Consider the following 12,121-nt stretch of genomic DNA (forward strand, 5'->3'; position numbering starts at 1 on the left):
ATATACGAATATCGGATATTACGGTTGCATGCGACCGCTCCACGCATCGCGATCTACGTTTAAATGAGGAATACACTTCGGACAATGCAAGATTAATTACCGATGAAACGATTTTTAGCGATGCGATATCACTCGCGGCCTTTCCCGCGCGATCGACTTTTGCACGGAATTATTGTCGCATGTTACAATCGCGCGACCGCTCCACACGTCGCGATTTACGCTACGAACGAGGATACGCGTTCAAACGGAAGAGTACAAAATGAATATACGTTATAATTACCAATTAGACAAATTGCGATGCCACTCGATCGGGAGCTGATCTGTCCCGTGCCCCGTCCGTTCCGGAAAGAAAGTGAACCCAGCGTCCCGTTCCGTTCCGGAAGTCGTGTGAACCCCTATAACAGAGAGCTGTATTACGTTGGCTCGAGCCAGAGATGATCATCTCTAGCGCTAACTTCACGCGTCAAGATGAGTGCTTCTGCGATATATATATATACCGTTTTGGACTTTGCGTTTTTCATACTAATAAAGCTAATTATGATTAATTCATGTTTCACAAATTGTAATTACTTTTACATAAAAATAAAAAGTATGCGTAAATTAAAATATGAGTCAAATCGATCTCCCACATCGATCGATAATTGATTCGATAGATTCGATATATATATTATGAAAACAATTGTCATTAAATATTATATTATTAAATAAATTATTTTATCTATACATTAAATTTATATAAAGTAACAGAAAAATATTGTTTTTTTAATAAAAATGTATTTTTTTATTTACAATAATTTTTCCAGTCGGTTTTGGGAACATTGATTCCGTCGTGACGGAACTAACCTTCGGACGAAACTAACCTTGAAAATACCTCCCTGTTTTGATTTTACTTGGAAGGAGGTAGTTCAATGTAGCAGGTTTAATTAATTAAGAAAGAATGGGATGCGACGACGACGAAACGCATAATATCCAGTTTAAAAAGAAGAAGAAGACGAAATCTTTAAGGAAACGCGAAACTTCTCGGTTTGAGCGGAGGAGAGAAAATGTCTAAGTTAGGATTCCACATTATTCTGTTTTTAATTAATTGTGTAGCATAGAACTTAGATTAAGAGGAAACTTATTTCAGGTAGAAAGTCGAGGAAACAAAGATTATTCAGAAATTCTGTGAGAGACTGGCTGGCGTCGATATTGTTGGTTTGGCGCTCGGAGAAAGCATTGTATCTGATATGTTGTGGGTAAGATACATATATGTGCATGTAATAAAAGTGAAATTCACGATAGATCGGAGAAGTAACGCGAGGTCTATGTTAATTTAGTCGGATCCCTTTAATATGAAAACCGGAGGAAAATATGGTTATGCTGCAGAATACAAAACATAAATTGAACGACGCAGACTGGCATTGGAATCCAATTTAACGCAGAGACCAATAAACGGGATGAAGACGAAGAAATGTACGTACGGTGACGTTTGTTTCTTTCTCTCTTACGTGTATTATCAATATTTAATTAGCAATAAGAGAATGTATTTTGCTGGAATTATTAATTGTTGCATTTGTATTTCTTGTATCCTTATATAACTTCTTATTTACAGGATCAAGTATGTAGAAGAATTGTCAGAGCGGAAGAATAAAAATAACAAATGCAGCAAATAGTATGAATAATGACAAGGGATTATATTGCTTGCTGCTGTATAGCGACTTTATAGCATGAAAGCTATGTATAAATAAATATTTGAATTAATCTATCTATATGCTATAATATAATATTTTGATGAATTTTTTTATCAATTCTTGCTACTTTTATATTATAGTAAGACTCATATTTCTGTATGATTTACGAATTTTAATAAATTTTAATAAATAGGTACATATTTTATTACAGATGGCTATAACAATATTTTTCTAAATATCAAATAGAAAACAAGGAATTTGATTTTTGAAATATTTGAAGAATTGAACTTTCCATTGATATTAGGTAGAGATTTCGTGGAAGTAGTTGTATAAACAAAATGGGTGTAGGAAACAGACTTCATGGGAGTAGTTGTATTTAAAAAATGGGTGTAGGAAACATATGCAAGCTAAGTGAGAAAATTTGAGGAGTGGTTTTGGCTGTGCAGGAATGTCAGGCGAATTACATTGTTAACAGTAACTTATTAATTAATAAGATATCTTACAACATATGCATAATATTCATCTCTCATAATTTGCACTTTTATTTGTTTTTTAATTTTGTTCTGTCGATTAATCAATTCGTTGTTTTGTCAACTTTTTTTAGGTGGCTAGGGGGGAACTAGCGTAGCCACGATGTCTCGGCCAATGGGTAGCACACAGGATATGACAAAGGTAATTTGTCTTATTTTTAGCTTTGAATTTTTACATTACAGAGCTTGTATTTCTACGAAATTGTTTTTCTAGCTTATATTTCTATGTGTTGCGACAAAAGTCGAGCTGTATGAGAAACATGTTTTCATATTCTTTATTGATCTTGTAAATTATATATATTTCACAATCATTTCGCGAGATACGCAATCGTACAATTAAATTTGGGGGAATCGGATCCAGATGTAAATATTTAATTGTATGCTTTACAGGGATTAAGGTATTTAATTATATGCAGGTGCAGCTGGATGCTGATTACAATATTTGCATTTATATCAAAATGATCGATATATATTAATACACAATCAATATTTCCAGAAAATAATTAATGTGAGATAGGCGAAATTACATAAATAATCTCATTAAACTATATAAATTAATTAAACATATTCTTTAAAAGTGTTGACAGAATTAAGTCCGATGTATTTTTTCTCATGATTTATACACAGAAACTGATTTTGTATCAATTAGCATCGTTTATATCAGTTGCAGCTTAGGCGAGATCTAGTGGATATCTAAATGTGCCTGACACATTAAGACGCCCTTTAGAACGCCAACATTATCCTCGCTTGATATGCTAATTAGAAAGTCGAATGCGAGAAGCGAGAACGCTCAGGCGCAACGGTCCCACAGGATATTGAAATGTTAATCTTTAGAAGCCTAGACTTTCTCGTCGACCTTCTCATGCGGGATGTCCTCGATCAGCACACTGTCCGTCGGGACCAGTTTGACCCGATCGGACGGATTGGGTCTCATCAGAACGAACGGCAGTTCGGCCGTTAATTCGCCACCCAGAGCGCCCAGATAAAGCTTAACCTTGACAGCGTAGGACACGATGATGCCAAAGGAATCACGCACATCCGGCGAGATTAGCAGGGTACTGGACGCGAGGTTGCTCTCCTCTTGCTTCATCATCCCGTCGAGGGCGACGCCACGGCGATTCTTGTTACTCTCTAAAGAGGGCTTCAGGTAGAGTACCTTCTGCAGACTCGAGCCAGGATTAATCGGGCAGCCATCCTGCGTCTCAATCGCATCTATCACTGTCCGGAATTGACCGTTCTGGAACATTGCCACGTCGATGCCCTGCTGCACCAGCGCCTTGAGCTTCTTCACCATCTTGTTGCTGTTGTTGCGTATGCACACATTAACGGTGATCACTTCGCCGTGATGATACAGCTGCTTATCTAGAGTGACCTCGAGTTCGAGCTCGCCTGGACTCAGCATGAAGTCCTTGCGCACCACGGTGCACGGCTGACGACCCTGCTTTGTGGGTGTGTACTGAATCTTGCGAATGCCCATCAGGACGGTGCTGCGCTTGTGAGTCATATCGGTCTCCATTTCGCCGCAGTACACCTTCACGTAGTAACTCACGCCGCACGGCTCGCCGGTCTCGTCGGGCCCGGGTTGAAGAGTCACGCTGGGTGGTGCGCTCTGCGGGAACGTGAAGGTGAAGGGTACCGCGTTTGAACCCAATTTCTTCACCAATCTGTTTCAAGGAAGCACATTCCATAATACATAATTTATCCATAATAAATTGACAAATTAAATTTCACCCATCGGATGTCAAAACGATAGTTTCGTCACATAATGTAAAAGAAAAGTGAAAAAAAAATACGTCAAAATTAAAAATGAGTTTTGAAATATTATGTTTTTCAGATATTGTTAAATATTAATTAACATGGTAAACTCGTGTTTCACGCCTCCGAGTCTAAATATTGTTAATGAGTATTCGTTCTGACCTGTCCTGTACTTTGGTAAGATTAAATTCGGGCTTTTTAATTTGCGGGAAGATCTGCTCCGACGCCAAAAAGAGATCTTTCTGAAAGTTGAGCCCCATCACCTCGTCCTCCTCGCGACCGTATCGAAAGCTGCACAACAGCTGGCACCACACCTTTCTGCCACTGTCCACGTATTCTGGACTGATCAGAACTACCCCGTCGATTGGCTCAGAACCCGACAAGTAGTCGATGAAGTCGCGCTTACCCAGATAGACAGCGAGCTTGCCGTTGGGCGAGCATTTCTTGTAGACTTTGAAATTTACCACCATTATGAAAACACCTTTGTCTTTTTCGCTCGAAGAAGACGAGTGGATCGCCGAGCAACGAATTGGGGACTTATATACCAAGTGATATATGACGACGCATAATAGACCTCTAGGGCTTCTTAAGGCGTTTAGCAACGCGGATGAGGCGTTTAAGTCGCATGACAGCCTTCCCGAGACATTTGCGTGGATTATTTATAAGATACTTTGCTTATTTGTTCACTCGTAATAAAATACAATTTTGAGAAATGATGTTATCTCATTGTGAGAGAGGAAGAGAAAGAGAACATTTTCATTAGCATGTACATGCATATATATACATGCTCTTGTATAACATTATTTACAAGAACGTAACTTTGGTTTGGCCGGTTGATCTTTGAGTTTCTTAGGCTTCGCTTAGACGTCAAAAGCTATAATATTTTAAGTATATCTATGTTTTTTTTTCTATCAAACTTGTTTACCAAGTGGCGTATTTTTTTTATTTCACTATGAAGAATAAAGAAAATTATTGTTCATATTTACTATTGTTAAATTATAGTATATATTTTATTACTATTGTATTATTACTATTATTATTGTTAAATTATATGTTATTACTGTTGTATTGTTCTATATATTTATTTATGTTTATTTATTTAATAACAGTACTAAACGTACATTAATTAAATCGAAATTATTCACAGTTTAATGTAAAAAGATAGTTTCATACAAGTCTAAGTAAAAAATTTTTAATTAAATTTTTAATTTAAACTGTAAGTTTTACATAAAGTAAAATACAAAATAAAATATATTTGTTATGTAAAAAATTAACTTGATAATGTAGGAAACTGTTACTTCAGAGATTGCTTTATATCGGCGGAGCAATATGAGCTATGCTTCGAATGTGTTTCTAGAAATTTTCCAATACAGCAGAGACAAGACAGAGTAGACAGTGAATGCAAGTGAATGTTTTGTCAGCCACATGTGATGTGAGAGACTACGCGAACATGTCGAAAAATTCGGATAACAACGTTGTCGCGGTAAGTTTATTGTAAATATTGTCAGCGTTTCGATTCATATTAAAGTCTATTTGATCAAAAATAATATAATTTTGTGCAGAAAAGTTACGTTAATAGCATTATTACTATTATTATAACCTTATACATAATCAATATTTGAGTTGTTTCATGTTTTTTTAATTTTTAAATGTAATTTATGAAAATGATTTTCATTATTTCAGTATTTTCATCTTTTTTTAATTTAAATGTAATACATGAAAAAATAATCTATATTTCAGCCATCTCATATCTTTTCAATTAAGTGTAAGATAAATTAATGATATTTCTACAATTTTTAAGAAATACATAATGTATGAAATTAAAAACTAATTTTATGTTTTACATTTTATTATAGATGAAGCCGATGGCTCTGGCTATACCGCCAGATTCTCCAAAGAAGCCAGTGAAATCGACTGCAGTAGTGAAATATTCTACGGTCCAAACACCAGCGACGTATGCTCAATTGCAGTGTAACACGGACTTGAATCTACCACCCAGCAACTGGCTCAGCAGTTCAGCCGAAAGTTATGGTTTGCAAAATGTCTGGTCGCAAAGTACAGGGTTCTCCAGCTTTCGTATGGCGCACATGTTTCCTGATTGCGTTGGTGAAGTGGACGTGGTGTCGGACGCCGAGAATATAAAAAAATTACTTAAACTGCCTTACAATCACGACGTAATTTCGATGATGGTACATCGTATCGAGAACACATTGCTATTGGATGACTTTGACATACACAAGTATCTACTGAGACAAGCCGAAAGTGAGTGGGAGTGGCTGAAAAAATTTTTCTACGAGCACATTTTTCAAAGTCTCGGCGACAAAGAGAAGCGTCTCTTTCACAAGGCGTATAGTAGAAACAGTTTGCAGCAGAGGAACCTGGTGTCGAAGTTTCTATATCACTCTATAGTGGTGGCGGACAAAAACAAGCAGGACGAGCAACAGTTACCTCAGTTACCTGTAAAGACATTGGAGCCATGTCTGCCCGAGCCAACGCAAGAGGAGAAAGTACCTGATCCGAATTACAATCACAACTTCGCGAGGAACGTTGTGTGGACGTTCGAGAACATACAGATGCTTGTCGGAACGGACATGCCGATATTCGGCGGTCAGACGCATCCGTGCATAAGTCTACGGTTGAGAGACATGACGAAGCCTATCAATGTTCTAACAGGGATAGACTATTGGCTCGATAATTTGATGTGCAACGTTCCAGAAGTGGTGATGTGTTACCACTTAAATGGTATTGTACAAAAATATGAACTGATAAAGACAGAAGATCTTCCAAATTTAGATAACTCAAAGTTTAGTCCTAAAGTTATTCGAGATGTTGCTCAAAACATTTTGAGCTTTCTGAAAAACAACGCGACAAAAGCTGGTCATACTTATTGGCTATTTAAGGGTAAGTTTTAAGCTTGATGTGTAGAAAGTATAGAAATAAGCTAAGATTTTTATATTGACTTAAAAATATTTATGTACAACATTTCTTTGGCAGGTAAGGATGACGATGTTGTGAAGCTATATGATTTGACGTCATTGTGTAATGATGCTTTGGAAGAGAAGGGACAAAATCCTTTTACCGTACCTGTTGCAATGCTGTTATACAGAGTAGCTCGCAACATGAAATATTCTCCCGATTGCCACCGTCATCAGGGTACAATCAGGATGCTGCTGAAAAATTGTGTCCAGTTGCTGGCTAAAGAAAAATATCCGCAGATAGTTACGTCCGCGCACTTTATGCTTTCGGATTTGTATATACCGTCAGATACGGATCCAGCCAGTCCAGGATTATCGGATCAAAGTGATGAGGAGGACGTTCAAAGTGAGTGTGGTACAGGTCAAGAAAACGAAAAGGAGGAAGCGGAGGAGGAGGAGGAAGCTTGCGCGATCAAGTCTTTGACCTTAGCCAACAGTAAGTAGATTTGACTTTATTTATTTATTTTTTATTTTAATTTTTTTTAAAGTGATAAAAGTTAATATTGATTGTTCTTGTAGTGAAAGAACAAGTCGAACGTGAGCAGCCAAAGTACAAAGCACCTCCAATGTCGGGTACTGTAGAAGAGAGATGTTTGTCTGGATTAGAACACGTCACGCATGGACTCGAGTGTCTTCAGTATTTTCCGACCGACGACAGCAGTGACGAGGAACGAAAGAAGACGGAGGAATGTGAGAAGCAGAGACGCCAATACGAGGAGATGCATCCAAATGTGGCAAAACCTTTCCAAGCGATTCCCATGCCTTACACCCCATTGAATCAAGACAAAAATGCCACCTGTGAAAAAAATTCGGAGAATCACAGTCCTGCGCATAAAAAGAAAAACAAACAGAGGAAGAAAAAGAGTGAGAAGAACGTTACGAAGGAAATAGAAGTAGCGAATGTGAACGCTTTGTTGTGTAAACCAAAAACGGAAACATTGCCGACGTGGCAGGCGCCGAAAAAAAGCGACAATAGGAGCTGGAGCGCTCATTTGAAAACGTTGTTGTATGAGAAAGCGTCCTTGATATTCGCCGTCCTCGCCGAGAAAGAATACGTAAATAAAAATTACGGCGCATCCTTAAGATATATGCTGGAAGTACTGCATTGCCAGAAGATATTGGAAATCTTTTGTAATCAAAGAAACGACAAGTCGCTTAGTTATTTATTAGGTCGCGCGGGAGATTGCTGCTTTATGATAGTGCAAGACTGGAGCAACGTTGACAAGCATAGGAAAGATTATGATACGAAGACTGAAATGGAGGAAAAAATAGTTGAAGAATTGTTCAGCGGGGAGGACCTGGATATGAGTAAATATCAAAATACATCTTGCAATGAAAATGGTATATCAACGATCATTACTAATGCGTATTTTATTACAGATGGTGCTGAATTATTGCCAAGGAATTTAGAAAGTTTAGAATCTACTTTAGTTTCGTCATATAAATGTTACGAAAAAGCATTGTCGTTAGAGCCGATAGATATGGACAAAAATAACTTGTTGAGACGATTGGGGAATATTCATAACGAATTAGGTGTCCTTTATATGAATCAAGCGGGATGTATGTAAGCTTTTGCATATTTCAATAAGGATAATAAAAGAGTACTCGTCGTTCCTTAATCAAAAACTTATCAATACTTGTAGCTCGATATCAGCAAGAGAATCAAACGGACGAATTGTCGAGTTTATCGGATGTGACTACGCTTCTAACGCGTTCGATGACTCACTTGGAGTCCGGCGTTAAAGCCTTCGAGACTGTCCACGACGAAGCGAATCTGGCGCTTTTGCACTCTAATACCGGCCGACTTATGCGACTCTGCGCGCACATGCATGGCAAACAGAACATGCAGGAGCGTCACTTTTATAACAAGGCACTCGTGAGCTATCAGAAGGCTTTGCAGGTCTTAGGTGATAAGGAAACGAATCCGGCAATATGGGACACAATCATGTGGGATTTTTCGACAACATTGTACACGAAAGCTACGATAATGCAAGATTATCCTACGACTGAATACAAGGTATAGTAATTTAATAATACATAACTTTTTATCATTAAATAAATAAATTGATATATTTTTTCTGTTAAAAATTTAACAATTAATTAATACAATGAATTTTTTCTTAATCTTTTTTTGCAGAATGAAGAGGAGTTGGAGAGAGAAGTAGTAGACACTCTCCAGAAAGCACTCAAACATTGCGATATAGACACGCCGGGCTCACGTCAACCAGTTTATCAATTCCGCGCCGCGACCATTCAACATCGATTGGCTTCGTTATACCATCGCGTGTACAGAGAAATCGAGTCGGACGCGGATAGTAGCAAGAAAAAGACGAGTTTGCAGTTGTGCAAATTGTATTACGATAAAGCGGCAAAGCTGTTGCTCTCGTTAGAGCAGAGCACGGAATATTTGACAGTTCAAATGGAAAGAGTCGCCCTGGCGGAATATCAAGCGCGTAGTAAGTTTTTTCCTCCCAAAGAAATTCTTTTTATCGCTTGAATTTATTTTTTTATCGTAACAGAAAATTTTGATTTTCTAGATAGTACTACTTTCAACAATAAGTTAAAAGCATATCAAAATGGTTTGGAGTTAATTTTACAATGCATGCCTATTATGGAAATACTGTGCGAACGAAGTAATGCGACGAGACAGAAGACAGTCGACAAAACAGAAGATGATAACGTTGAACGTGAGAAAGTGACTGAGGAACAAAAATTAATAGATGATGAAGAAAATCTTGTCGTTCTGTTAGAACAAAGATTACAGTTTCTTTTACGATCATTAACCAAGTTACTTTTGAGTAAAAGTCCTGTGCACAACAAAAAAGAGTATGTTGCTTTTAAATTATCATATATCATCATATATTTCAAAGGTTACATAAAAATCGTGTTTTGCTATTTTTCATAATTTTAATATGTCCTGTTTATACTTTTCAGGCATGAGACGCTTGCAAATGTGTACAAACAGTGTTATGTTCGAACGTTACGACCAAACACAATATCCGGATTTACTTTGGTAAAACACATAACACAACTTTTACAAGAACTCACTCATATGTTAAAACAAATAGAGTCTTAAAGTTTAAATAAATACTATGTACAGTTAGTAACTTAACAAAATGTATATATATGATATAAAGCGACCCCTAGATGGTCAATGTTATCGTATATTATTGATTATCTGGAGGAGATAGTAGTAATTTTGAAGTATTCAGAACAGAATTTTCCAAACCGCAATTCATTTTTTAAAACTACAAACATCCACGATACCATCTAACTTTAATAGATATGAAAAATGAATCATTTATATGTAAATTGATTATTCATTTACACTACTTTTTAATATCCTTTACTTTTCTTCTATTTTTTAGTTTTTTTACTTTAAATATAATTCTTTTTTTTTTCTCTAATATGTAATATAGTATAATAATATGAAGGATGTACTTGTTTCTTGTTTCTAACGATTTTAATGACATTGATGTAAATCGTTGTTATGCGTAAGGAATTTATTAATTGTAATTTATTTCGAAATACAGTTTTGATTTTTATCACAATTGAAAAATTGTTTACAACTTACCAAAAATCGATTCACTAATAGATGAATCAATTTTTGGTATCCCATATTTTGAGAATCGTTGATCTAGAGAAATACTGTACAATATAATTATACATTATTGTTGATAGTCTAGAGGGCCAAGAGTTGTTTTTCAAAAAGATCAACAGCTATGTTTTTTAAACTTTGAAAATTATATAATGCGTGTATAAAGAAAATAAAGTGTAACATTATTTTTATTGTTATATCAAATAGTGATAAAACTGTTAAAGACCGATCCTTTATCTCATCAGCTATTGAGAAGCAGTTTCATTTTAACATGTAAATCCAGTCAATCCTTAACAAATTAATATTAAATTCTCTTAATCTCCCTTCTTCCATTTTTTATCAAGCCTAATTAGCGTAGAAGTCGTAAGTCTTATCTGGTGATAGATTGAAGAGATGTCGGCATGACATTTTAATTAAAATAAAGGCAAAGTCGAAAGGAAGTTAAAATCTAAATCTATTGCCAAGGTCGGGGTTTCGTACGTGGTCTTGCTGTACGCGTCGATGTACGTGCCCTCCGTGTTTCCTGTCCTCGGAAAGACGGATGGCAGTACGAGAGTTTGAATGAATCTCTGTATATAAGTTTCTGATGTATACGTACGGGATTGCGCTCGACTAGACTCGGTCCGGCTCGGTCAAGCGAAAACTCGATAAAAAACTCATTTATTAGGGAATCCGAGATGAACCGTTGTTGCGTGGCCGAGTACCGTCCGGTCGAAGTCGAAGATTAAAGCCAGCATACCCTGGGGCGAAGCACTGCTGGGAACTCGATTGTACGTGTATCGAGAATGTTTCACGTCAACAAGAGCTTACTACAAGATCGTTTTCATTAAATATTGGATATATTAAAAGACCCCTTTAAATCTATATGTTTCATAGAGATTTTTTGTATCTTTGAAACCTGTTTTGCGCGTATTTCTTCATTTAATCTGAGAAATGTCAGTTTTAAAATACACATATATGTGTATGTGTGACATGTAAGTAAAAATAAAATATAAATATGAAGAAAAAGAATAAAATTACTTAAATTAACATCTACATAATAAAATATCTAAAAATGTAGCCACAGATACAGATCTGAAAATAATTTTATTAGACATCAAATAATGGACACTCGAGCTGGTTGCTACAGTGTCTAATTTTTTTATAGTATTGCTTATAATGGAGCTTACATAATTATTTGGGTGATTAAAATGAAATTATCTACAGATTTGTATTCAACTAAATCTGTGGAAACTCAAAAGTGTTTTTTTTTTCCATGTAATATTGTTTCATACATCAATTCATCAGGATCGATCGGTCGTAAAGCCAAACAGAATCCTGCCAAGGACATCCAGTATATCCGACAAGCGCGCATGCATATCTGCGTAATATACAGCGAATTGTTGCGAGCGGTAGGCAAAGGCAATCGCACCGGTGCGGCGCTTCGCTTGATTAATTTTAACGAAGGTAGGAACCAATCCATCGCGCGGACGACGGCGGTGGCGGCCGGTCGAAGATCGATGAACTACGCGAGCGGGTGTCCGTCTGGCCCGCCGAGATATAACAATTCCAGCTGTCAGTCGCATCCCTCACGCTCGAATAGATTCGACTCCG

The 12,121-nt window shown here is 36.7% G+C and overlaps 2 protein-coding genes across 8 annotated transcripts; one reads left to right on the top strand and one right to left on the bottom strand.

Moving 5' to 3' along the window:
• Positions 1–787: 787 nt before the first annotated feature.
• Positions 788–10,725, top strand: LOC105834695 (erythroid differentiation-related factor 1). 7 transcript variants are annotated; one of them, XM_036295399.1, is made up of 13 exons: positions 788–1,051; positions 1,127–1,235; positions 1,317–1,452; positions 1,592–1,597; positions 2,275–2,342; positions 5,313–5,438; positions 5,812–6,856; positions 6,950–7,366; positions 7,450–8,490; positions 8,574–8,947; positions 9,068–9,386; positions 9,468–9,756; positions 9,865–10,725. In XM_036295399.1, exons 6-13 carry the CDS (start codon positions 5,355–5,357, stop codon positions 10,004–10,006), a joined length of 3,711 nt encoding a protein of 1,236 aa, XP_036151292.1. In that variant the 5' UTR covers positions 788–1,051; positions 1,127–1,235; positions 1,317–1,452; positions 1,592–1,597; positions 2,275–2,342; positions 5,313–5,354; the 3' UTR covers positions 10,007–10,725. The 7 variants fall into 7 exon arrangements, with proteins under 7 accessions (XP_036151292.1, XP_036151293.1, XP_036151291.1 ...); XM_036295395.1 differs by having other exon boundaries at positions 790–1,051; positions 1,592–2,144; XM_036295396.1 differs by having other exon boundaries at positions 790–1,051; positions 1,592–1,974.
• Positions 2,451–4,895, bottom strand: LOC105834693 (phosrestin-2). Its single transcript, XM_012677362.3, has 2 exons — positions 4,118–4,895; positions 2,451–3,864 (listed from the first exon to the last, which is right to left on the bottom strand). Exons 1-2 carry the CDS (start codon positions 4,423–4,425, stop codon positions 3,039–3,041), a joined length of 1,134 nt encoding a protein of 377 aa, XP_012532816.1. The 5' UTR covers positions 4,426–4,895; the 3' UTR covers positions 2,451–3,038.
• Positions 10,726–12,121: the final 1,396 nt, after the last annotated feature.

Source organism: Monomorium pharaonis, chromosome 1, assembly GCF_013373865.1.
Source record: "Monomorium pharaonis isolate MP-MQ-018 chromosome 1, ASM1337386v2, whole genome shotgun sequence".
In the NCBI taxonomy this organism is placed as follows: domain Eukaryota; kingdom Metazoa; phylum Arthropoda; class Insecta; order Hymenoptera; family Formicidae; genus Monomorium; species Monomorium pharaonis.

Excerpts from the sequence above, each read along its gene's own strand:
- LOC105834693 (XM_012677362.3), bottom strand. The coding sequence starts at position 4,425 with ATGGTGGTAAATTTCAAAGTCTACAAGAAATGCTCGCCCAACGGCAAG. Across the intron at positions 3,865-4,117 it reads CTTACCAAAGTACAGGACAG|ATTGGTGAAGAAATTGGGTT; the intron begins GTCAGAACGAAT and ends TCCTTGAAACAG.
- LOC105834695 (XM_036295399.1), top strand. The coding sequence starts at position 5,355 with ATGCAAGTGAATGTTTTGTCAGCCACATGTGATGTGAGAGACTACGCG. Across the intron at positions 6,857-6,949 it reads TACTTATTGGCTATTTAAGG|GTAAGGATGACGATGTTGTG; the intron begins GTAAGTTTTAAG and ends TTTCTTTGGCAG. Across the intron at positions 8,948-9,067 it reads ATCCTACGACTGAATACAAG|AATGAAGAGGAGTTGGAGAG; the intron begins GTATAGTAATTT and ends CTTTTTTTGCAG.